Genomic DNA, 27956 nt, shown 5'->3' on the forward strand with positions numbered 1-27956 from the left:
AGAGACGCAGCTTAAAGTGAATCCGTAAAGTCATTAGCGTACCAGCTAGCGGTTGAACGCAAAAACGGCTTAAATTCACACAAGTAGTCCCTGGACTAACCCACTTCCCTGTAGCCTAAGCATATTGACCAAAGAATCAATTCAAACTAACCCTCCTATTGATGTACTTACAGCTCCAGGGACAAATATATGGACAGTCGATAGCTACTGCGGTGCTATTACATAATAATTGTAATAGGGATGTCGAAAATGTGTGTTTTTTTTACCGACAACCGATCCTCTCCTCATTAGCCGACTATTGATTGGTCAACCGAGAAGATTAAAATGCACTATTTGACTGTCTGTGCCCCATTAAACCATTACCACAACAAATGCTTTTTTTCTATTAGAAAGCCTTTATTTTTACATCTACAAGCAGAAAAAAACACATTAACAAAACGAAAAGACAAGTTGAATCCTCCAGCCATCTAAACGAAAACATTCCTCCGATAGGCTATACGAGGGATCAGCCGAGCAGCATTTTGGTAAACAAACCGCTTCACTGGGTGGCAACAGCAATGGAACCCTATGGAGCACAAGTTGCGTGAGGCGTGAGTGGCTGACTCTAGCCAGTTAACTCTGTTTACATTTTAAAAACTGCGACAGTTCACACAACTTTAACACAACATGCATATATTATACATCAAATTCTTGAGCTACTTCTGCTCTCACTCAGAATGTCAAAATATAAGCGATGTGATGTATAGTTTTTGAGATATTAACATTTGTTTGACACAACTCATACTATTAACTGCTGCGGGGTTCTGCATTTCTGGGTGTCAAGTGACGTCACACTAATCCCTCGTATAGGTTGAGGCCACGTCTCGTCATAGACGCTGGTTTAGCTGGCTCAGCCTGGCTGGGGGCGTGGTCAGGGTGGGGTAAAACCCCCCGTTCTATCCATTCAGCAAAGTTAGAATTTAGCTGATAGCCCAGCCGAGGCAGACACGATCGGGGATGTAACCACCGCAGTAAACGTACATCTGAGCAGACGTCTTGTGTTCTGCTCTAGAACCCCCAAACATGTAGTTTAGAGCTGCATCACCGTCTTTTGGTGAGTCAGCCCATGAGATATATGGGCGGTTTTACCCCACAGCCAGCCGTTTAACATTTTGTGGGCGTTCCCAGACATGCGGACTGTCTCTATACTGCTTAGAGCTGCACGCATTGCATATTAAGGGCACTCACGCCGGGATTGCACTGGTTGCATTTGCGTTGCGTTGCGGCTGTTCTCCGGTTTTGATCCGTGCTCTGTGCTCCGCCAACACTAACCGGCTGCGTGCAGAGCCCGTCATGGCTCCGCTCCGCAAGACAGCTAGAGTGACGAGACCGACAGGTTCTCACGGTAAAATTGCGCGAGACAATTGTATGTGGGATAAATACAACGACAAACAGGCAGAAGATCATTGTTCCCAACTGGAGAAGCAGAGGAGGGGTGGACTTGCTTGGTGTTGTCCTTGTAAAAAGGATGGGTCGTGTCATAAATTATTTTGTGGTTTTCCACTTCAATTATGAACATTTCCTCATACATGTTTGTCCTCTGGCTTGATATTGAATGCTGTAAACACCTCTGCCCTGTTGATTTTATGCCTGGCTCCGCCCAACTTGCTGCAGCTTTGCTCCGTCATCCGTGAAAAATAGAAGCCTTGCGTATTTCTTTCGGAGAGCTCCGGATTGTCGGAGCTGGGACGGAGTAGACACGCAACGCAGCGGAGTAGGTGGGAGTTGACACAATGATTAGAGTGGAAACGTATCGGCTCCGATGCCGTACCGCAGCGCAGACGGACCGAACACAGACCTAGTGGAATGTAGGCGTAAGGGTTAAGTGTTTCAGCAGATGACAGCCCAGGCTGCAGGGCGCACTGACGAAGCGCGCATCACTACAGTATCTTCTCCTTTTAGCAATATTCTCACTAATCCCACAGTGGTTTACCTGCTTTTGAGATCTGCAAAAAAGTAGTTTGCTTCTCTCCCCCCCTCCTCTCCCTCTCTCTTCACACGTCTGCATTGCGATGAGGGCTATGCTCTCTGTGTGTCTGGCTGGGCTCCACAACACATGAAGACGAGTATAGCGGCCAGTCCGCACACAGTTGTCAGTGTCAATGCAGCCTACAAACAATCCGTCTCTCGTTGTGAATCAATTTCTCTGAACTGGCATGTGTTGGACAGTAAAGAGTAACGTTAATTGATACCTTTCAATCGTCAATTAGACCGCTTCATGTCTGCATCTTTGGAACATGGTAAAAACTACTGTGTTTCATCATTGAGTGCGAGCGTATGCATGCGTGTGCATGATGAACATGTAGAGAGGGAGAGAGAGTGAGACCGAATGAGCCGGTGAAGAAAAAGTAATGCACACATTTTATATTCCATCATGTTTTACTCCAGACACGGACTTGCGCAGGCTGAACACCGAGATGAGCAAGGTGTTGGGTTTCAGGCCATGCGCTCCTGACCAAACGGAAAACCCGTTCAAACCACCTCTCTCTCTCTCACTCTCTCTCTGTTAGAATTGTATTAGCTGTAGTTAACGTTAGTACCGTATTACGGTAGGCTGTCAGTGTTGATAGTAGAATGTACTTGTTAAAGACAAAGGGCCCTATCTTCGTACAGGCGATATCCCCTATTTACGCTTGCGCACCTGTTTGCGCGTACCTTAAGGCAGGGAAGATACTGGTCTGCCCTGCGCATTTGTCCAGGTGGGCATCCCCACCTCACGGGAGCATATTGTAATGATTTATACAGAAATGTAACTTTTTAAAAGTGATATAATTGTCTGGGTAGACGTGACCTCCCTGATTTCTAAGTTAAAACAGCGCCGAAATATGTTGGGGATGCAATTCTCGGCGGGGATGCAGAAACGTTCACGGCACGTGTCGCAGGCGCAAATTAGAGCCGTGCCAAAATCATCTGCGCCCCCAAAATGCCTGTGCAAATGGGATTTGGGTGGGCTTAACTACCAGAATTATTCACAGGTGTGGCCAGGCAATGCTGGGCATTATGTCAATCAAAACCAATCAGATTCCCGTCTCGCGATCGCTGTTTGCGCGAGGCATGCAATATGCTGTAATTCTCTCCATGCGTAATAGAGTGGACTCACTCGTGCCGAGGACAAAGAGAGATGGAGAGAGCTTGTGACAGATCGGCTGTGGTGCCAACGACCCTCCGGGTTATGGGATAGCAGTAGGTGAATAGCCTATTGCAAGTAGGCTACAATGTACAATTTTTCTCAATTCATTTACCATAACCCCTCCTTGCGACGTGATAAAAGTTTCTCAGTGAATTATAGTTGATTGCCTCACCAAATAATCTGCTGGCTATCCAATTTTAGCAGCAGAATTTGATGTCCTGGGGTGGCACGTCTGTGCGTAATGACGTTTCTGCGCTGCACACAGCATGGAGATTATGGTGCGATCCAGCACAGCGAGTGTTTTAGCGCCTGGAGCGCAGCTAAGAGGTGCTTTTCAAAGCTCTTAGAGCAAAGTAATTGCGCGCTGCTGACGATAGGATAATGCCATCTATCCCCACATTTTAGCGCTGAAACGCCTGCTTTGGCATGTGGCACGCCTATGCCCAGTACAATTATAACAGGCATGCGCTTGTGCCCCCCGCTAGTGCAAATTAGCCCATTGTTAACATTAGACTTGAGGGAAAAGCTGATGACTCCCCGAGCAAGGCGAGCATGCCCTGCTGTCAATTTGAATACATTAGCGAATGCAACACCGTGCAACTCAATGAACAGCGGCATAAAACAACAAGAGCATTTGCTGACACAACATTATTGTAAATATGAACAGTTGTGTGATTCTACCGCTTGAAAAAAATTACTACCCCTTAAAATCAATTCAAAAAAAGCCGATACAAAGAGCGTTGCAGATTTATTATGAGTGGGTTATTAGCCATTACATGACATTGGCTTACAAAATGGCACCAGTCCTGAGGAAGAGATTGCTGTCTGTTTATCGGACCGTTTTTGGTCAATTTCAAACTATAGTTCAAATTTACTGGAATGGATTTGTAGTGTTTTGAGAATGCAAGCTTTATTGTGGGATTTAATTTGATCAGTCCTGGCACTTGGGCCGAGCTAACTGAATTAGCAGCATGGCAGCTGTTTCAAGCAGTTTTTCCCAAAGCAAACATTTATCTTCATAATCTGGGCTGGCACTGAGCTAAGTGACAACACAGGCACGGACCCAGCTACAGAGTGAGTGTGTGAGTGTGTGTGTGTGTGTGTGTCTGTGTGTGTGTGTGTGTGTGTGTGTGTGTGTGTGTGTGTGTGCGTGCGTGCGTGCGCGCATGCATGCATGCATGCGCGTGTGTGTGTGTGCGCGCGCGCATGTGTGTGTGTGTGTGCGGCGCGTGTGAATGCAGTAGTGTCTGTCATGGTGTTGGTAGTCTTCAAATCTCTTCTCTGACCTATATAGCTCATGGAATGCTCCAGAGGTGGGGGACACAGAGAGGAGGGAGAGGTGGGGGAAGAGATGAGAGGGAGAGAGGAAGTGATAAAGGTGAAGAGGGAGGAGAGTGAGAAGAGAGTGAAGAGTGAAATAGGGATAAGGATAGGGATGTAACATCGCAAGACCGTTAAAAATCTATACAATTGTGTGAAGATTCAAATGGGTGAGATGAAAAATTTATAGCAATGCTTTTTTTTAAACAAAGAAAAGGAAATATGCATTCACTGCAAAGTTTGTGTTTTGCAGTTATACCCTACCTCAGAAGTAAGAAGGGATTATTTAATTTGATAATGACAAAAATACAGTATTTAGTGTTTTTTTGTCTAAAAAAATAATTAAAGGAATATTTTTCCATCATAATTTGTCTGGAATCTCATCTTTCACCGATCACCGATTGATCGGCCAGCAATCGGAATCGGCAGATTTTCAGCCTAAATATGAGATCGGACAATTCCGATAAAGCTTTTATATGTGCCGATCATTAAACGGATTGATGATGCAAAACACGCCGGCCATTTGCGGTCAGAGTTGTGGTCAATGGTCACATGCAAACACAGCTAACGCTAAAAGATCTCTAGCCGGTGTCATCACAAAGTGTGTGAGACAGCTATCTGTAATGTATGCCAGCACAAAATACCTTGTGGGAGAAGCAGACAGCCGAGCAGGAGGACCACAACATGTTTACGTCAGTTCTCCATGCTCAGTTTTTTTGGTGAGTGTCAGACCCGGTTCACTGAAGTTATCTAACGTTAACCATCTCTTAACGTGAAACAATGTTAGCTTGCTACTAGCATTATCTACGAAAACAGCCGGCCGGCTCGTCAAATGAGTTTGTTTTGCTCGTCTTTACTAATCTTCTCCTGGTGATAATATCAGAGTGAGACACCAAACCAAGTAAAAAACACTTCTGGGGCCAGTTGCACCAACTGGTCTTAACTATGCCTGGTCGTAACTCCTACGTCGGTCTTAGTTAAGACCAGTCTTTAGAGTGGATTTACGCCTGAGAAAGGAGAGAAACACAGGGAGACAGAAACAGGGAAGGTGCAAAATAGGGAGCACAGAAAGAAACAGCAACAGCAACAGCAGAGAGAGAGAGAGAGAGAGAGAGAGAGAGAGAGAGAGAGAGACAGGCAGACAGACAGACAGACAGACAGACAGACAGACAGGCCAGTGTGTCAGGAGTCATTATTCAGCTCAATATGATGACAGAAGGCCCAGTCAGCAAACCCCGAGCTAAATGCTAAATCACCACACTAGATCAGATTAGAGTTCAGGCTGAATGCTATTAACACACTACAGCACTGACGAAGGCTGGGCTATAGGTCTACAGCAATCTTAGAGAGCCATTCATGAGCAGATTTTTGATTATGTTAACGAGTTCAATATTTTATTTTATTTTCAATCAGGTCTTATTCTACTGATACATGTCTGAGCTTCTTAAATGATTTCGAAGCAAGGGGGGGGGGGGGGGGGGGATTTGGTTAAAAAAAAAAATATATATATTTGTTTTTAAAGCTGATACCATCTGATGCTGATGGTCTGTCGATATATCGGTGCATCCCTAGACGCCATAATAATTGTGCACTCAAATCAACAATGAAAAAGAGAGTAGAATGAAAAGACAATGCATGTAAACTGAACCTGGTACCTTAAACACCCAGTGGCCCGTTTGCCATCTCTCTATCACTTTCCCACCATCTTCATTTGCCAATTGCCCAGACTGAAAAACACTAGCCCAGACTGAAAAACACTAGCCCAGACTGAAAAACACTAGCCCAGACTGAAAGACACTAGTCCAGACTGAAAAACACTAGCCCAGACTGAAAAACACTAGCCCAGACTGAAAAACACTAGCTGTGATCACATAGGTTTCTACCGCTGCTGATATTAAGTATCACCAAAGGGTCCTAATGGAACTCTAATGGGTTCAGGGTGCCAACTATAAATGACCTGGAACAACCACAGTCATTACATTAAGCAGTTTGCATGTGTGCAGCTCAAGAGAGAGCTAATGAATTGCCTTTCTATCGTTATCTTGAGTGTGTGTGTGTGTGTGTGTGTGTGTGTGTGTGTGTGTGTGTATGTGTGTGTGTGTGTGTGCAGGGAGAAGTACTTACATTGAACTGCATACGAAGCCAGCAGCGCGGCTGTGTTGTGTGGACAGGGCAATCTGGAAAACACAAGTGCGCACGCACGCACACACACACACACACACACACACACACACACACACACACAAGATTCAACTTTTGGATCAGAAACTGTACAAGCATGTTTGATGATAACAGTGTTATAGGACTCAGAATAACATGGTGATGGATTCATTTCTAAGTCAGGGACCAAGAATGAAAAAGGCAAAATGTTTTTTCACTGAAAAGTAAAAGCATTGGCCTTGTTCAAATCTATCAATTAGGTGCCGTGTCCACAGAAAGTGTTGTTTGAGCTGCCAGTGTCTTTCTGCAATTAATTGTCTATAGACTCTATGGTATAGATGCACTAGGAGTGCGCCTCTTCCCAGCACGGCGCCTGGTGTTTCAGGGCTCTCGGTGGCTAGTGTTTTTGGGCAGAGCGCTCTGGGCGCCTCAAGTAGAAAACATTTAAACTTTTAAATTTGACATTTAAAGAGCTCTGCTCATCAATGTCACTTTTTTCAACCGACCAATCAAAATCAAGGAAGAGGCGGGACTAAAAAGATCAACAAACATGGCAGAGGAGAGGCTCCAGGTGAGAATTATTAATTGTGTTATCTTGTTGGGTTGATGTAAGCTTGCTATTTACATTGGATGCTAGCCAGCTCTGTGCGCTATGTGTCTGTGCACGTTGGAGGCATTTATATTTTTGATATCCAAAGCGCGCCGCTATCGAGAAAAAAACACTGTCTGTGGACACGGCCCCTTAGGCCGGAGATTTGCCCCATCTATAAAGCAATAGCTAAAATAAGGATAACATGCTCACCTTCCAGTTAATATATCCTGCTTGATCTGGAGAAAATACTGGTACCTTAAGGGCGAAAAGGACATTGCATTAGGATAAGATAGAAGTGAAGTGTATTTCCTCACAAAGGAAAGTCTGATTAATTTGAATACAGATGAAGAGCCACTAGCAGCAGGTTTAGGATGACACTTCTGCCAGAGGCGTCTGTTAAGTGAAATTAACACCATATTCAGCGAATCACGACTGAGCAGCCACTAAGCCTTTAGTATAATTAGTAGTACAATAAGCCCATCAAGCTATCAAGTGATCAGACCGGTTGCTCAAACTGACAGACACTATAATTAAGATAAAAAAAAAAAACTCTTTCTGAAGAAAAGTTTTACTGTCATTTTAAGAGAAAATGAAAACGCCACGATATCTCTAGGAACACTTTGGGAAGTCTTTCCTAATGCTACAGTATGCTCTTGGTACAGTATCAGCATAAATATTGTTGTACAAAGTGTTGTGTGATACACTATCAGTGTCATATACACAGTTAATTTCCAACAAGGTTATCAGGAGTTCAGTCGTGCCTAGACTGGACAAAGCAGCGGAGCAGCAGGTCCAAGGCTGTGTTGATAAGGCCGACATGGACACGGTGCAGAGGAGGCGTCATGGTGGCCGAGGTGGGGACCATGTCTGCAATATTGTGGGTGGCTTTGGACCGTTTCCTCCTCTCCCGCATGATTCCTTTCAGAGTTTCCAGCATCGTCGATGCAAAGTTTGAACGTGATGACACATACGTTTTTGCAATGCGCACAACCGTCAGAAAAACATGGCAGCATGGATAAAAGGAATTGATAAACCTCATACATTTCCGAGTAATTGGACAATTTGGAACCGTTCTAAAAACGGTTTACGGTTCTTGATTCCCATCCCTACACACCATCTCATCATATGTTTTAATGAGTCTGGGTAAAGAAGAGAAATTAGTTTAATTTGATCATATCCTATGCCCCCCCCCCCCATTATATGTCACTTTAAAGGTCTTTTACTTTGCACTAATTCACAATTTATAATTGAAGTTTTGCTCCATCTTCTACTATTGATGTGATTGCTGCGCTGCATACTTGCAATAAGTCAAATTCCTCGTTTGTAATCTGATTACTCACTATGGCTATTAAAATGAGTCTTGAATTTTGAATATCATAGATAACAATTCCACTCAACAACTGGTATTGTTCTGTACTCTGTAATCTTATCAGCGGTTTCCTTCAGTGGCAGGTAGCCAACAGTTCAATTTGGACAATGACGCTAAATCTGCTCTAGTATGCTGATCCTACATACAGACTTAATGGGTTGAAAGCATTGTAAATCCACTAGGAGCTGGGCTGGTGGCTCGCTCATCTAAAGCAGGGTTTCACAAAGCCTGGGTCGGGGCCAAAGTACAGTCACAGGAGGATTAAAATGGGTCTGGTGGAACTGGTGTCTAGAGGAACTGGCTATAACAATTTGACACATTGGCAAAGATCCTACAGTATAATAATAATAATAATAAGATTGTACTGATATCTGTGGGGCATTTCTCTTTTCCCTCCATAGGGGAGTCAGAGCGGAGCTGGTAGGGATTGAGTTTCTTGCTCATGGACACTTCAGCAGGGCAGACGCTTTGCCAACAGGGTGCTTATGGCGGGCTTGCCAGCACGAAGCTCTGGTTGAACGACCTCTCTAGTCACTACACCATAGTGCTGCCCTGGTCGACTGGATTAAACACTGTAGTTCAGTAGCTTTGAAAAAGTAAATCTGCCTCGACAGCCTAGAGACTGTCTTGCACAATAGAGTATCAATTAGTATCCGAAACAAGACTCTGTGTTAAGCACTTCTAACGCATTAATACGACAGCCAGACACTAATGCTTACGTCCACAATGACACGTTTTGTAGTGTCACGTTAAGTGTGCCAGCCTCATGAAAAAGCTACAAGGAATGCCATTTCCTGCATTCTCCTCACTATCCACTACTACAAAAAACAATACCTGAAGAAGAGTTTGCTGGTTCAATTTTTTATTATTTTATTGTGTTCATTGTCATTTATTTCTCAGAAATATTAAATTGTCTGTGCTTTGGGCGTTTATAGTGTCTTACTGAATGGTGTTGATTTCTATACTGTATCTTGTTAATTTAACAAATACCCTCCTCCAGTCAATTAATATTGAGCATTTATTACCTAGTGCATGGTCTACAGAAGGTCTTATTGAATGATATCAAACAGTCTTTCTCTGTATGTTATCATGTGTGTCAAGTCATTTCCATGTATCTATAGATAGCAGCAGTGCCTCTCACCGTGTGTACTCTTCCTGAAGTTTACCAGGGTCTGTCACAAAGAACTTTACTCTGAAGCTCACGTTGTGGGGAGACCCTCCTGAGAAAATAATGGAAGACCGTTAGATGGGGGGAAACACAGGAGCCTATTGCCTAAGAAGACATGCAAGATAATATCGTAATTCGTAAGTTGGTTTGGAATGGATGGAGAATGCAATATACTTGTATGCTATACAGTTGGCTTTCGTCAGTCATACGTTTGTGTAGAAAACACGCATAGCTGTTGCAATTAGCGTTGCATGTTAGATGAGCATAAACAATTATCTGAGAATACAATATCTGTTTTGGCACAGGAAAGACATTTTCCATTGATGGCCATATGTTTTTTGTATTTCTAAGTTACCAATAGGCATTTTCTACACAATGTCAGCGGTTAACACTCAAAGAAGAAAAACAAAACAAAAAACAAAACATACAATATTCTGGCTGGACACTGATATTACAGTATGTGGCAGCTTCAACACTTATTTTTATACCACTGTTATATAGAACAGGGTGTCATAAATAACTCAGGCCTAAAACATGTAGGCCTACATTTGATTAAAAAACACACATCAGAAATTATCCGTATACAGTATGAAAAACATGAAAGACTGTAGTTATTACTCAGTCAATCACTCGGCACAAAAACGCAGAGTTGAAATACAGTTCAACCACTGCTGGGGGAGGATTGCTGATCTCACTAAGGCTAGTTTGTAACTGTTCTAACTAAGTGTCATACATTCAATTAGTCATTATCCAAAAAAAAAGGCAGAGTTGAAATTAAGTTTAATTATGACTCGAGGCAGACTGTGAATTTGAAATCATGCTCAACGTGGACTGCAGACTTTTGCTTGAGGTGGAGTGTGTATTTTAAACCTTCAGTGAAGGGAGACTGAGGACTGCTGCTAAAACTGGCTTGTAGATTTTGGAATTGGCATGTAAGGTTGACTGAGGAGTCTTGCTTCAAGTGGCTCCAGTAGTGGCCTTTGAAATCATTGCTGAAGATGGACTGTGAACTGTTGCTTAAGGTGGTATGTGCTGCTAGATTTCACCTACTTTTTAACTGTTTCCTGATGGGCTTGTTGGGATCGAGCCAGCGCTGTAAAATATTGATGAAGAGAGACTTAGAGACACCATAACACACCAGAGCACTACTACGCAACCTCAATAATTCACCACTGGCTCAGCCTGTTACACACACATGCGCGCACACACACACACACACACACACACACACACGCGTGCGCACACACACACACACCTGTCAGACATACTCAAAGACTAAATACATGGATGCACGCACGCACGCACTAGAGTATATAGACAGACACAAAAGCACACTCTAGATAGTTTAATATTTACACGCAGTAATGATTTATCTTTGAGTGTCCTAAATTCACTCCAATGAAAGCATGCGCCACGCGCACACACACACAAGCACACACACACACTATTGATATGACTGGTATTTTCAACATTTGACTGACACTTGTCAATACAATAATCTCCCAGAATGGGTCCCACTCACACTGCGACAGGCCTACAGTGGCATACTGACCGGTGTGTCAGAGGAGTCGTCAGCCAGGTGAAGGCCAAAGTAGTCTCTCTCAGTCAGCTCCAGGTGCTTAAACACAGCATCCAGCAGCACCTGGCCATGGTCCGACTTCTACAGGAGGGGAGAGGAGAGAGGGAGAGGAGGAACAGTCAATGCATTTTTGTTCCATTTTATTTGCTTAATTTCAGGATAACGACACAAAAACAACACAACCATATATCAGGGAAAGAGGCGAGGGTGAAATGGAAGAAGGGACACGTGGATGGTGTGGTAAGAGAGGGGTGGGGTGGGGGAGGGTCGGAGGGAGAGATTGGAGGATAGATGGATGGAAGTTTGGAGGTTTAAAGTGAGGGACAAACAATGTAAGGGTTTGGTTTTGGTTTGCTGGGTACATTTAGCAGCTAAACTGCTTATCCAACCAACATAGGTTATTACTTGTAAAACATATAGGCATTGTTCACACCACAACAAAACACCATATTGTGTGTTTAGGTATAATGAATCACCAACGTCACTGTATCACAGCAGTACATGCTCAACTAACAGAACTGTGAAATCACCTACATTTATTCACATAGAAGAGGAGGATCACGGGAGCTGTGTGAAAAATCGCAGCTGAATGCGGTGTGAAGATTCATTGCTAAAGTTTAATTTAAAAAAAAATTCCATTGCAAATGATCTCCCTAAAGACAAACTTTGTCAACATCTGTTTCATGTAAGATAAAGTTTCCAGTCTGTTCATCTCACTTCAATCAATTTTATTGAAGCAAAATTGTCAAGTGGACATTGGTCTCGCTGGCCAGCCTCCCCTCCCTACCGTGAGAGTCGTCTGGCTGCACGGAAACAGGCAACTGGGATAAGCCCTCCCCTGCTCTACAGCTGCTGCCCATTGGAGCGACTGTTTCAGTCGCTGCCGGATGTCTGCTCCCGGCTTATTACAAGCTCTGTCATTGGCTCCGACCATGTCAATCAGAGCGGCTTCCGCTCCCTCCTCCCTGTGTGTCGCTGTAAATAGTGCCCTGCCGCCTCAGTGAAAACAACAATGCTAACTAGCTAGCAAGCTAACGACAGAAACCTACACGCTAGCTCGTTGCTACACGCTGAAAATGGCAAGTTGGATTGTTGGAAACTATTTTCCAAGGGCACTGCCACCAAGCGCCGCCCATCGCAATCCCACAATGGAGACCTGCGCCGCCAGACTAATCTCACGGTAGGGAGGGGAGGCTGGCCAGCGAGACTAAGTGGACATAGTCATTCATTAGGCCCTGGACAAGATCAGTTGTGACAATTGCTGTGTCTGTGTGGCTGTTGTCTGACAATAAGATGGAATCACCAGATGCCCCACAATAGGTTATTATCACGATACTTAAGTCACTCACGAGCCGATAGTATTGCGATATTGCAATATGCTAGTATTGCCATATGAGTATTGACATATTATGGTATATTGCAATTTATTAACTTTTTTCATTGCAAATTATGTCGCAAAGAAAAACCTTGTCAACATCTGTTTTAAGATACATTTTCCAGTCTGTTCATCTCACTTCAATCATTTTTATTGAAGCAAAAGTGTCAAGCATAGACTGACCAACACTGTCATAAAAATAAAGTCATAAATGTTGCAAGCACCTGACAATTTATATCATAAAATATCATGATATTTGGCATTTGTGCGATACAATATACTGCCAGACAAAATATCGCAATACTATGCTGTATCAATTCCCCCCCACACCTAATGTCTGCTTGTATAGAAATAAATGGTAAATGGACTCCATTTCTAGTCTAGCAAGTACCGTAAATTCCGGACTATAAGCCGCACCGGAGTATAAGCCGCACCTGCAAAGTTGACTGTTTTTTACATATATAAGCCGCACCGGACTATAAGCCGCGGGTGTTTTAATGTTTTTTTTATTTATTTTTTATTTATTTTTTATTGTGTTTTAATGTTTAATTACCATATGTAAGGGTTCATGCACAGAGGGGATTGTCGGGAAAGAGATGGCTGTTTGAGGAAGCTCCCATTTATTAACATTTCAACAAAACAACATAACACAACACCACCTGTGTTTCTTTTTTACAGTGCACACAGTGTCATACAGTGTCATACAGTGTGGTGAAAAGAGGGCAAGAGAGGAAATTAAAACAGAAGTGGATTTATAGTTAGAAAGAGTGCTAAAGAAGAGAGAATTCCGTTTTTTTTTTTTTTTTTCTGAAAAAATCCATAGATAAGCGTTATACTATAAGCCGCAGGGGCCAAAAAAGGCCAAAAAACGGGAAAAAAGCCGCGGCTTATAGTCCGGAATTTACGGTACTCAAAGCACGTTACAACACATGCCTACATTCACCAATTGACGCACACACACTGATGGCAGCAAGCTGCCACGCAGGGTGCTGGCACACCATCGGGAGCAATTTAGGGTTCAGTATCTCGCCCAAGGACACTTCGACATGTGGACTGAAGGAGCCGGGGATCGAACCACCGACCTTCTGATTAGTGGACGACCCGCTCTACCTCCTGAGACACAGCCGCCTGCTGTTATCAAGCAGAAGGAACAAAGATCGACAATGAGCTTTTAGATACACAGATCACAGAAAGAGAAAGGCATTATTAGGCATTTAAATAGGAATTATTTATCACGTGAGTAGTTACTGTAAAATCACATCATGTGATGATCGCACTGTAAAATCACATCATGTGATGATCGCACTGTAAAATCACATCATATGATGATCGCACTGTAAAATCACATCATGTGATGATCGCACTGTAAAATCACATCATGTGATGATTTGGGAAACCGAGAAGGGAAGGAGAGAGAATAAACTGCGGAGCGCTAATTCACACCTGATCATGCTGAGAGAGAGAGGGAGAGGGTGTGTGAGTGTGTAACTCCACCAGAGATCCCATGGAAGAACAGCTAGATACACACAAACCCCACACACACACACACACCCAAACACACACACGCACGCCCACCCTCTACGACTGCTTCTCTCTTCCATCTCTGCCCTCTCCCCTGGTAACACTTTGCAGCACAGTGTGTGTGTGTGTGTGTGTGTGTGTGTGTGTGTGTGTGTGACGAACGCAATAGTAGTTGACGACACGTCGACATGGCAGCCCTGCGAGATCATAGTCAGTCTCTCAGTTGTGTGTGTGTGTGTGTGTGTGTGTGTGTGTGTGTGTGTGTGTGTGTGTGTGTGTGTGTGTGTGTGTGTGTGTGTGTGTGAGCTATCTGCTGCTGTCAAAGCTTAGTTAAGTGTGAGTAAATTCTGATGCCCTCTGTGCTCCTTCCTTCCTGTAACCACATGCTCAAAGTGTTTGAATAAATGAGAGAATATGTTAAAGGGATACTCCACTTTTTCGGGAGTTTAGCTCTTCTTAGGGTTAGGGTTAGGTCTTTTGGGAAGGAAAAGAGGTAGCCGGCACTACTTTCCAACAGACCTCTTTTCCTTCCAAAAAGACTGATTATGTGCATTTTGGATTAATATTTCATCGTGTGGTGAGTACCAGAAGCACCACATGTATTTTGGCACCGTGAGAAGTGTGTTTTGGCGGATTTTTAACAGATTACCCTCCATTCTATGGCAATACTAACTAACTTCACGACTGTAGCTCACTGTAAACTGTGTGGACAGTGCCGGTAAGGCATGGTGTATCTTGGTTATGTGGGGGGGATGTGGCAAATGAGCTAATCCCTTTAAAGCATGGCTTTACCGATTATCAACCCACTCCTTTGTATCATATATCATCTTGGTAATATAAGCACATGGGGAGTGTTTACCTTCTCTCTCCATTTTCCTCATGAAGAAAAATCCTCCCTTTCTCTGCCTGCAGAAACTCTGCCCCTGTCAGCTGCAAGTCATTAAGGCTCGTTAAGGCTCTCCATGCATTCTCCATGGATGTGCGCATGCTTAAAAAATAAAAATAAACAATAACAACCACCCTCGGAGCAGATTCCGCGCCTCGAGCAGAACTTCCGCAGTTCCGTTGTGACGCGCTTTCACGGAGGGCCCGAAATTTACTTTTTGACTCACCGGCCAAGTGCCGGGTCGATGGAAAAAATCCACCGGCCAAGCATATTTTTTACCGGCCAAAATAATAAATTGCCTTTTCGGTCACGTATAGGCACGTATCGTGCTGCTTTTGGTCCCTGCTCTGTTGAGGTTCTAGGGCTGTGGACCCGGTACCATACGGTGACGTGAAAACACTGCAGACGACTGATTGGTCAGGCAGAATCGTGTTTACTGTAGGCATCTACTGTCAATGCTGGATACCAGTTTAGTGGGGCTTACCTTCTCTTCTGTTATTTCCAGAAGTTATTTCTTTTGTGTTGCTGCCTTTGTGTTGCTGTTGCTGCCTTCGGCTCTGGTGAAATAAAATCGATCTCCTTGCTCAGCTTTAACATGACGGTGGTTTTCAATTGTTTTGAGAGAGAAAAAGTCCGCTAGGCCGCAGGCGGGGGTTTAGCGGAGCCGCGGTCTTGCCTGGTGAGTTGCAGCTGGGGTTCTCCCCGTAACGCCTCTCCCGTCCCCCGCGCAATGCATGCATGTGAGTTTGAGTAACAACAAAGTGATATCCATTCTCCTAGCCGATTGTCACATTTTCCCATGTACACTGTAGGTCATTTAGAGGCACCAGTATTTCATAATCAGTTCCGTGTATGGATTTAATTTTAACGTTATAGTTATAGCCTACTTCGGCTATGGGTGGAGGGCAGATATGCGGTCGCTATGACGACCAGGTGTGGGCGGAGGCAAGTGAATTTGCTATGGAAACAGAGTCTATATCAAGTAGAGCCGAGTAAGACCAGATCGAGTAGAGCTGTACTGTGCTGTTATATGTGGTGGAAATGAGCCATAATAGGCTAATACTAACATTAAAGGTCCCAATTCGTGCAGCTGTAACCTCTTAAAAACATCTCTGGTCCATAAAACATGATTCTGGATTAATTTGTCAAAATACAGCAACCCCGTTTGTTCTGACGGAGTTGTCACTTCCTCATCTCGTTGCATCCCAATAATGGTCTGTTTCTATAATATATTCAGAACTAACAGTTCCCATTGGCCGCTCAGATTAGCGTCTGTGGACCAGCACGCTAGGTTGTGTCCACAACTAACGTTAGCAACGAGCTATCGCTAACTTAACGGTTGCTACGCTAAAGAGGACATCTCAAAATGCCTAGACTTACCGAATGTACCTCCGCAGTTGCTGGATCACGTACAGTTGGCGTCGCTCCAGCTAGAAGTGTTAATTTTGTGGCTATAGACAAAATGGTGCAGGTAGCTTGTGTGAGAGAGACCACGCGCAGTATGCTTAAGGACCCGAGTGACATCACATTGTAAGGGGGGTGGCTTGAGGGAGACTGCAGGGGGAAGCTGGATAGGAACAAATCCAACTCTGGCAGTTCTGAGGTTGTGACCACTCATTACAGGGAGGGATGACAGCAGTATATATGCATTTACAAGTAAAAACAGCTTTTGCACGGAATGGGACCTTTAAACAATACTAACAGAGAGAGAGAGTGAGGGTGCTGTGGCACCTGGGAGGCAACAAGGGGCTAATTTTTTTCAGTTGAGACGGATAGAGAGAGAGGGAGAAGGGGGGAGGGAGAGAGAGAGAGGGAGAAGGGAGAGAGGACTGTCGAGTGACAGCGTGCGTGAAGCAAAGTCAACACAGCTGAAAACAGCATCAAATTACCAGAAGAGGAAAGACTCCATAGGTGAATTACATGGGACAAAACAGGACCATGGATACTGTTGAGTTAACTGCTTGAGCACTCGTGAGAACGCAACTGCAGCGAATGTAACGAACATGTAGGAGAGCGGAGGAGGAGAGTTTGAGAGACGCTGTGTGGCTCGTGTGTAGTGTGTGTGCTGTGTGCGGTGTTTGGTGTGTCTGTGTGTGTGTGTGTGTGTGTGTGTGTGTGTGTGACAGAGAGGAGCGCTCAGCCCCCACCTCTGTGAAATGCAGACAGCAGCAGGCAGATGAGAGGAGAGGAGAGGAGAAGCCGCAGCAACACCAAAACGCGATGGTACAAATATTACCCGCCACGTGGCAGACAGACCCCTGAGCGTCACACGCCAAACGCAAAATCTAGTTGCCATTGGCGCTTGCCAGGTGTTAATTTCGGGCCCTGCTGTCACGTAAAACGGGTCACAACAGAGCATTTTGCCAGAGGAGGAAATGGGAGCTCTTGGAAAGACCAGACTGGTTAACAGGCAAAACTTTAGGTCTACGGCTTACAGAAAAAAAATATGTTGGGCCTTTCCTTAAAAATACTATGCTATACTATAGTATAGTATATAGCATGTAAATTGTATGTAAATTGTAGCATGTAATTTAACCCATTAATGACTAACATGTATAGTATAGTAGTATAAGGTGACCAGACGTCCCCAATTTTTGGGCAAAGTCCCCGTTTTTGGTGACCTGTCCCCGGCTGGAGCTGTCCCCGAAAAAGTCCCTGATTTTCTACTGGCATCTGCAATACAGTCTATTTACTCTAGCTCTATAGCGGGCTCATTCTTAAATCTAGAGTGAAGATACTTTTTAGGGCTGTGAATCTTCACTGGCCTCACGATTCGATTCGATTACGATTCAGAGGGCTACGATTCGATTCGATTACGATTATCGATGCATCTCGATGCATCTTAAATTGATGCATCACTTTTTTCCGCAATACATGATTTATTTTTTCTCACTTTCTTTTTTCTCACTGTGTGGCTACTTTTAAAATAAAAGTGCATTTGGAATTGCATTGTATTATGATCCATAATTAAAATAAACAACTGCATGTACTTCCATTATATTTTATTTGATTATAAAAAAATAAAAAAATAATAATAATAATTAAATAATCGATTTTTGACATTTGTGAATCGATGCAGAATCGTGCACGTCCGCATCGCGTTGCATCTTATAATCGATTATTTTTGACACCCCTAATACTTATAGGCAGTGTTGGGGGTAACTCATTACAAAAGTAACATATTACATGTAATATTACTTTTAGCAGTAACTCAGTAATATAACTTATTACTTATAAGATTTCAGTAATATTATACCAGTTACTTTGCCAAGTAACTCAAGTTACAAATTTAGTTACATTTGATTAAATCAAAGCACATATTTAAAAAAGATACAATCATTTCCTAATCAAACTGTGTTTTTATGCAAATAACCACTATAGATGACAATAACAAAGGAAAAGAATAACATTTAGAATTTTGGATTGTTTACAGTGACTTCAAGGCAGTTGAAATTATTTTTCTGGATGGTTCCAGGGCAGTGATGTCATTCTGCTGCTGCTGTTGTTTTGGTCAATGTAATGCAAAAGTAGTGTAATAAGTAAGTTACTCTACACAGCATGCGCGTAGCCACGGGTGCGCTAGGGTATGCAAATGCCACCCAGACAGGCCATTGGCGCACCCAAAAAAATGGGGTAAAAAAAGTGTTTTGTTTTGTCTGCAAAACACATGTCAACGCTGTCATGCACTGTGTCCAACTGTCCGCTGCCCTATGTGCCCCGGAGCATCATGGGAAACTAGTTAAGCTGTCGTCCACGTAAAGTAAACAAATGCACGCACAGCAGCAGCAGCAGCAGCGCCAAATCAAGAAGACATGAAACAAAGCTCGCTTTTAAGCTTTTTCGGCAAAGGCAAGAAACGACGAGGAAGAAGATGACTCGTCGTCACCCTCCCCCTCAACAAGTGCGGATTGTAGTGCACCCGTTCCCGCACCTGTATTGGTGGTGTACAGTGGAGAACAGACAGACGATGATGAAGAAGATGATGCAGCCGAAACAATGACGTTAACAGCGGGGAACGCAGCCAACAACACACCGGAGGTTTGTGGCCAGAGGACACTGACGCTACAGATCTCTCTGCAGTAGACGAACATGCCAACCAAATTTGCGTTCTTTCCCGACTAGAACACTCATTGGAAAAAGTAGGTGAGACATTTTTGAGACTAAACAAAGTGGTTTTACATGTTGCCAAAAAATACAATTTAATTGACTGCTTCTACCTGCTAATAATGAGTGCGAAAAGGAGCAAACAACACACAAATATTCCTCTAAATCTGGTTTGAAAAGACCCAATTTTTTTTGGTCCGCCCCCTGGCACACCCTGGCTTTCTGTGGCACACCCAATGAGCCGAGTCTGGCTACGCTACTGCTACACAGAAAGTAATAATGTAAAGTAACGTATTACTTTCAAATGAAAGTAACTAGTAATATGTAGTATATTACATTTTGAAAGTAACTTGCCCAACACTGCTTATAGGCTATGAAACTGTAAGACCTACAGCATCCATTGGGACCAACAATGCCATGCTACCTTGTCGGGAAGGGGGCTAAATAATGAATTTTGAAAAACCAGCATGATCAATTTCAAAGGGGACCCCTGACCGCTCTCACCTCAAGATATCTGAGTGAGAATGGATTCTATGAGTACCCATGAGTCTCCCCTTTACAGACATGCCCACTGACCAACCACTCAAGCAGAAAGGTTGCGGGAGGATTACGGGCGGGTTAAAAGCATATCAAAGCATCACATGTCTATGTAGCCCGTTGATCCAGACATACAACAAGTGCTTACATGCTGCTTCCTGCTGGTCCAGGAAATCTTGAACAATGAAGAAAAACTTCGGACGACACCGAAAATACTTTTTGAGATCTGAGGCTTTTCATAAAACATTCGGCGCTGTAGGTTCGGGCAGCCAGGCCTCATGCTGCTGGAGAACACATTGACATTTTGTAAAGGGGCACAGTGAAGTGTGTGTGTGTGTGTGTGTGTGTGTGTGTGTGGGGGGGGGGGGGGGGGGGGGGGGCACCAGGGGCCTCTTCGTGAAGCCAACACTGTTTATTAATTTATTAATAAATGAAACCGGAATCATCCCCTTTTTTTATTTCATAGGTAATATCATTGGATATTTTAATGATATATTGATTGCCGGACTGGAAATCCCCGATTTTCATTTGAGAAATGTGGTCACCTTATAGTGTACTAGTAACTATACTATATTAGAAGATTTCCAACAAACTGACTGATAGCCTTAGCAACAAAGTAAGCAGCACCTAGCTGGCTGACTATCTCACTGACTGACCAGTCTGCTGACTGGCCGGGAGCTCACAGACAATGAGGAAGTGAAGAAACATGCAAGGGTCTAATCTGATGTTTCCTCATGTAAGGCTATTCATAGATATGTCTGAGACTCTGAGTGTGTGTGTGTCGTGTGTGTGTGTGTGTGTGTGTGTGTGTGTGTGTGTGTGTGTGTGTGTGTGTGCGTGTGTGTGTGGGCCTACAGCATCCCCTTTGTATGAAGTGGCTTTTCAGGCTGGATGTGGGAGCCCTCTGTGGCGTTCTTATACTGCGCTCCCAGGAAACTCGTCGCCACTGTGTGAGTGTGTGTGTGTGTGTGTGTGTGTGTCTCTTCTGGTATTCTAAAAGCATAGTAAAAAAAAAAAGCTAATGTGCAAATGCTGCCACTGCAGGAGCAAACAGCCATACATTATTTAAATAGAGCTGGGAACTCTCTCTCTCTCTCTCTCTCTCTCTCTCTCTCTCTCTCTCTCTCTCTCTCTCTCTCTCTACACACGTGTGCACACTTGTAAACACACGCTCTCTTACAGCAGCAGCAAACTCCATATAGCTTGTGGGTTGGATAGTGAGAGGAAGAGATGGTGACACAGAGAGGCTGAAAGACAGAAAGAGGCAAAAGGAGAATAGAAGCAAAGAGAAACAGCACCAGACTAAGAAATGTGACAACGTGATAAAGAGAGAACAAGACACAGACTGAGAAAGTGAGAGGACAGTCACACAGAGAGAGAGAGAGATACAGAGAGAGAGAGAGAGAGAGAGAGAGAGGGCACTAGCAGGAAAGAAGAGAAAAGGAGTGATTGACGACACGGCTGGGTGGGACAAATGCTCTTTGTGTTGATGATCTTCATCAATCCACCAGCCCGGCTGAGTAAAACAGTGTCTGTGTGTGAGAGAGGGAGAGCGAGGGAGAGGGAGAGGGAGAGAGAGAGAGAGAGAGAGAGAGAGAGAGGCCTGGCTGAGTCAAATAGTGTCTGTGTAGAGGGAGAGTGAGGAAGAGAGAGAGAGAAACGGCGATAGAGAGCAATCGAGTACACGAGAGAATGGCTGAGACTGAGAGAGTGAGAGAGATGCTCTGATATAGCATTTTTTCTCTCCCACTGCACCATCTTCTGTCACAAAACAACAATATCACTCAACAAACGTGCTAAAGTTCTAACAAAGGCCTTGGACGGGTCATTGACAGATAGGGTTGGGTACCGAAACCCGGTACCACTATATGGTACTTTTACAACCGATACTGCCAGTGCCGAATTGCCACGCAGAATTAGCTGCCTCATTTAGGTAGCCTGGCTGCAGACATTCGAAGCCCCACCCACTCCACAGTTGTGTATTTGGCTGTTCTTAATCTGGTATCGTCATGTGCAAATGCATTTTCTCAGATTGAAAATCCAGTCATGGGCGCTGATTATTTAACGCTGTTGTCAGTCAGTCTTGCCTGCGAGAGATCGCTGCTTGCTGGAGCTGAATCTGTCTGGCTAGCACACCAGTCTCATGGAATAACACGGGACCGCAATAAAAAAGGAGACGACTTGGAAGTGAGCGAGGATGTAGGACTGAAGTGGTAAGTTCTGAAAATGTGTGTCTCATTCCAGCATTGGTTGTACTGCGAACCAACGTGCTGTGCTAAGAAGCTGCTATTGGAAAGATATGAAACGATACCCATCACTAGAGACAACATTGTGATTTTCTTTTCATGAGCATATTCATTATTTTTTCTTCCCTCTTTTCTTTCCTTCCTTCCACGGGGGACAAAACTGTTCACCTGCTTCTTCAGCATGCTAACAGCTACAAACAGGAACAAACTCACCCTGCTTCTTCAGCATGCTAACAGCTACAAACAGGAACAAACTCACCCTGCTTCTTCAGCATGCTAACAGCTACAAACAGGAAAACAAACTCACCCTGCTTCTTCAGCATGCTAACAGCTACAAACAGGAAAACAAACTCACCCTGCTTCTTCAGCATGCTAACAGCTACAAACAGGAACAAACTCACCCTGCTTCTTCAGCATGCTAACAGCTACAAACAGGAACAAACTCACCCTGCTTCTTCAGCATGCTAACAGCTACAAACAGGAAAACAAACTCACCCTGCTTCTTCAGCATGCTAACAGCTACAAACAGGAAAACAAACTCACCCTGCTTCTTCAGCATGCTAACAGCTACAAACAGGAACAAACTCACCCTGCTTCTTCAGCATGCTAACAGCTACAAACAGGAAAACAAACTCACCCTGCTTCTTCAGCATGCTAACAGCTACAAACAGGAAAACAAACTCACCCTGCTTCTTCAGCATGCTAACAGCTACAAACAGGAAAACAAACTCACCCTGCTTCTTCAGCATGCTAACAGCTACAAACAGGAACAAACTCACCCTGCTTCTTCAGCATGCTAACAGCTACAAACAGGAACAAACTCACCCTGCTTCTTCAGCATGCTAACAGCTACAAACAGGAACAAACTCACCCTGCTTCTTCAGCATGCTAACAGCTACAAACAGGAAAACAAACTCACCCTGCTTCTTCAGCATGCTAACAGCTACAAACAGGAAAACAAACTCACCCTGCTTCTTCAGCATGCTAACAGCTACAAACAGTAAAACAAACTCACCCTGCTTCTTCAGCATGCTAACAGCTACAAACAGGAAAACAAACTCACCCTGCTTCTTCAGCATGCTAACAGCTACAAACAGGAAAACAAACTCACCCTGCTTCTTCAGCATGCTAACAGCTACAAACAGAAACAAACTCACCCTGCTTCTTCAGCATGCTAACAGCTACAAACAGGAAAACAAACTCACCCTGCTTCTTCAGCATGCTAACAGCTACAAACAGGAACAAACTCACCCTGCTTCTTCAGCATGCTAACAGCTACAAACAGGAACAAACTCACCCTGCTTCTTCAGCATGCTAACAGCTACAAACAGGAAAACAAACTCACCCTGCTTCTTCAGCATGCTAACAGCTACAAACAGGAAAACAAACTCACCCTGCTTCTTCAGCATGCTAACAGCTACAAACAGGAACAAACTCACCCTGCTTCTTCAGCATGCTAACAGCTACAAACAGGAAAACAAACTCACCCTGCTTCTTCAGCATGCTAACAGCTACAAACAGGAACAAACTCACCCTGCTTCTTCAGCATGCTAACAGCTACAAACAGGAACAAACTCACCCTGCTTCTTCAGCATGCTAACAGCTACAAACAGGAAAACAAACTCACCCTGCTTCTTCAGCATGCTAACAGCTACAAACAGGAAAACAAACTCACCTGCATCACACATAACGCCTCAACCTATCCTGCTCTACTGCTCACCCTGCTTCTTCAGCATGCTAACAGCTACAAACAGGAACAGCCTCACCATGCTTCTTCACCATGCTAACAGCTAACAGGAACAGACTCACCCGCATCACACAATGATAACGCAGAGCACTCACCATAGCACAAGACACCGCCTCAATCCACCCTTCTCACTTCTCCCATCTGGAGCAGGTACAGGTCTCTGACCTGGAAACGGGCCCGCTTAAAAAAGAGCTTTGCGCCATCAGCTATTGAGGCACTGAACAAGATACAGACACTGTGTTACATGTTGTGTGAGATCATGTGTGTGTATGTATGGATGCATGTATGTATGTATGTATGTACTGTATGTATGTATGTATTTATTTATGTGAGGCCGAAAGTGCAAGCAGTGAAAACTAATTTCCCTTAAGGGACAATAAAGCATTGTATTGTATTGTATTGTATTGCGTTGGATTGAGTGTGTGTGTGTGTGTGTGTGTGTGTGTGTGTGTGTGTGTGTGTGTGTGTGTGTGTGTGTGCGTGTGTGTGTGTAAGAATGAGGGAAATTCAGGAAGGCGTGAGGCAGCTTGTCCAGGCAGGAATACAGCTAGGTAAAGGAGTCATTCACTCAACCCCCTCTCTGTCTGTCACTCTCTCTCTCTCTCTCTCTCTCTCTCTCACACACACACATGAACACACACACTTCTAAAAAAATTGGGATAGTGAATTGAACAGCTTTATAATTTGGCACAACTCTGATGATCATAACATTGGTTGACTATCCCATTCCCATCACATATTACACACACACACACACACACACAATATGACACCCTCTCGCCCTTCTCTACATAGCAGCACCTCTCTATTTCTGGATGGAGAAGGAGCTAAGCAAGCATAAATGTTACCACAGCCACACCCATCCCGCAACACACACACACACGCACAGACACACACACAAACACACACACAGACACACACGTACACACAAAGAGAGACGAGTGCTAAGCTATTCTCCATATTGTTTTCACACAAGTAGCAAGCCTAACTCCAACACACATAATTAGAATGAAATAATGTCACCAAACCCCAGCAGCTGTACTCATCTGCATCTCCCGCCTCCATGTTGGATCTTGGGTTTCCTCCCCCAAGCATAGGTAACATAGGTACTTATAACTGTGACTTGTAGGAAGCATAGAGCACATAGGTACTTATAGCTGTGACTTGTAGGAAGCATATAGCACATAGGTACTTATAGCTGTGACTTGTAGGAAGCATAGAGCACATAGGTACTTATAGCTGTGACTTGTAGGAAGCATAGAGCACATAGGTACTTATAGCTGTGACTTGTAGGAAGCATAGAGCACATAGGTACTTATAGCTGTGACTTGTAGGAAGCATAGAGCACATAGGTACTTATAGCTGTGACTTGTAGGAAGCATAGAGCACATAGGTACTTATAGCTGTGACTTGTAGGAAGCATAGAGCACATAGGTACTTATAGCTGTGACTTGTAGGAAGCATAGAGCACATAGGTACTTATAGCTGTGCCTTGTAGGAAGCATAGGTAACATAGGTACTTATAGCTGTGACTTGTAGGAAGCATAGAGCACATAGGTACTTATAGCTGTGCCTTGTAGGAAGCATAGGTAACATAGGTACTTATAGCTGTGACTTGTAGGAAGCATAGAGCACATAGGTACTTATAGCTGTGACTTGTAGGAAGCATAGAGCACATAGGTACTTATAGCTGTGACTTGTAGGAAGCATAGAGCACATAGGTACTTATAGCTGTGACTTGTAGGAAGCATAGAGCACATAGGTACTTATAGCTGTGACTTGTAGGAAGCATAGAGCACATAGGTACTTATAGCTGTGACTTGTAGGAAGCATAGGTAACATAGGTACTTATAGCTGTGACTTGTAGGAAGCATAGAGCACATAGGTACTTATAGCTGTGACTTGTAGGAAGCATAGAGCACATAGGTACTTATAGCTGTGACTTGTAGGAAGCATAGAGCACATAGGTACTTATAACTGTGACTTGTAGGAAGCATAGAGCACATAGGTACTTATAGCTGTGACTTGTAGGAAGCATAGAGCACATAGGTACTTATAGCTGTGACTTGTAGGAAGCATAGAGCACATAGGTACTTATAGCTGTGACTTGTAGGAAGCATAGAGCACATAGGTACTTATAGCTGTGACTTGTAGGAAGCATAGAGCACATAGGTACTTATAGCTGTGACTTGTAGGAAGCATAGAGCACATAGGTACTTATAGCTGTGACTTGTAGGAAGCATAGAGCACATAGGTACTTATAGCTGTGACTTGTAGGAAGCATAGAGCACATAGGTACTTATAGCTGTGACTTGTAGGAAGCATAGAGCACATAGGTACTTATAGCTGTGACTTGTAGGAAGCATAGAGCACATATGTACTTATAGCTGTGACTTGTAGGAAGCATAGAGCACATAGGTACTTATAGCTGTGACTTGTAGGAAGCATAGAGCACATAGGTACTTATAGCTGTGACTTGTAGGAAGCATAGAGCACATAGGTACGTATAGCTGCCACATAGAACTGTGCCTTGCAGGAAGATTCATCAGTCACTGTGTGTGAGGAATACACACAGTATTTGGCAGATTGGACCATTGGTCAACTAAATACCAAGTAATGGTGTGAAGAATGAATGATATGTGGCCAAGTCTGGCAGTTTTGTGTTGAAAATTGACAAAGGAACCAGAGGATTTCTATCTTTAAGATCGTTGATAACCCTGTGTGTCGTACTGTGTGCCCCCGCCCGCCCCCGGCTTCGGTTCCCATGGCGATAAGTGACTGCCTCTGGGTTTTCCCCTCCTCACTAGGTTCAAGGCCAGTCGGCCAGCCAGGGAGAGGATCAATAGAAGTATTGTTGCTCCAAGGATGTCTTGTCTTTCCAGGAAGTTACTGCTGCTACCGGCTCTGATCAATGACCAGACAGACTGACAGAGAGTCACTCATTCATTCAGAAAAAGGAGAACGAGGGAAGGGTGAGAAATGGAGTGAGAAACAGACTAAGAGGGTGAGAGGAGAGGGAGGGAAGGGTGAGGAATGGAGAGTGAGAAACAGACTAAGAGGGTGAGAGGAGAGAGAAGGATGAGGAATGGAGAGTGAGAAACAGACTAAGAGGGTGAGAGGAGAGAGAGGAGAGGGAGGGAAGGGTGAGGAATGGAGAGTGAGAAACAGACTAAGAGGGTGAGAGGAGAGAGAGGAGAGGGAGGGAAGGGTGAGGAATGGAGAGTAAGAAACAGACTAAGAGGGTGAGAGGAGAGAGAGGAGAGGGAGGGAAGGGTGAGGAATGGAGAGTAAGAAACAGACTAAGAGGGTGAGAGAAACAGACTAAGAGGGTGAGAGGAGAGAGGGGAGAGGGAGGGCAGGGTGAGGAATGGAGAGTAAGAAACAGACTAAGAGGGTGAGAGAAACAGACTAAGAGGGTGAGAGGAGAGAGGGGAGAGGGAGGGCAGGGTGAGGAATGGAGAGTGAGAAAGACTAAGAGGGTGAGAGAAACAGACTTAGAGGGTGAGAGGAGAGAGAAGGAAGGATGAGGAATGGAGAGTGAGAAACAGACTAAGAGGGTGAGAGAAACAGACTAAGAGGGTGAGAGGAGAGAGAGGGAAGGGTGAGAAATGGAGATTGAGAAACAGACTAAGAGGGTGAGAGGAGAGAAAGAGAAGGGTGAGAAATGGAGAGGTTTGGCGGGACCAGCCGGGTGGGATCAGTTCCCACCATCAGCTCTCTCACTTGCTGGAGGGGTTTGATCCGGGCCGAGCCCAACTCCACCGACGGGAGGCACAGTGGGGAGTCCGGCTCCGCCCGTGGTGATCAAGTTGTCCCTCTCAAGGGTCTGCCGGTCCAGCGGACCCGTCTGCTCTATGTTTGGGTTTGAGCGGCTCAGGTCTTGAAGCTTGCGTTGATACACCTCCGTTGCTGAAAGCTTGATGATGTCGACGGTGGGTCTGACCATGTGAGACTAGCGCTGACCTAGCAAGCTAACTTGAAATAAAGATTGTGAGTTCCCAAACTCCACACAAACCACAAATATAAACATAAAGCTGCCCCTTGTTAGCTCAATACAGTTGAAACTAAGATATTGATATTCCATAAAAAAAAACATTCTAGCCACAGATTTAGCTACATCAACGAACTTCACATTTAGCTTTAGCTAATCCCTCCCTGGCCACTAACATAAGTTCCTATTGCC

At 44.2% G+C, this 27956-nt stretch overlaps 1 protein-coding gene across 3 annotated transcripts in view; it reads right to left on the reverse strand.

The window, feature by feature from the left end:
• ptpn4a (protein tyrosine phosphatase non-receptor type 4a) overlaps positions 1-27956 on the reverse strand; it is a 153184-nt gene that overhangs the window by 57389 nt on the left and 67839 nt on the right. For all 3 annotated transcript variants that reach the window (XM_083638848.1, XM_083638849.1, XM_083638847.1), the window contains exons 3-7: positions 11331-11438; positions 10829-10871; positions 9752-9830; positions 7452-7496; positions 6614-6666 (exon numbers count right to left, since the gene is read on the reverse strand). In XM_083638848.1, coding sequence (XP_083494974.1) covers positions 6614-6666; positions 7452-7496; positions 9752-9830; positions 10829-10871; positions 11331-11438 — 328 coding nt within the window. The remainder of the gene's footprint in view (positions 1-6613; positions 6667-7451; positions 7497-9751; positions 9831-10828; positions 10872-11330; positions 11439-27956) is intronic.

Source organism: Poromitra crassiceps (genome assembly GCF_964638095.1).
Source record: "Poromitra crassiceps genome assembly, chromosome: 6".
Lineage (NCBI taxonomy): Eukaryota > Metazoa > Chordata > Actinopteri > Beryciformes > Melamphaidae > Poromitra > Poromitra crassiceps.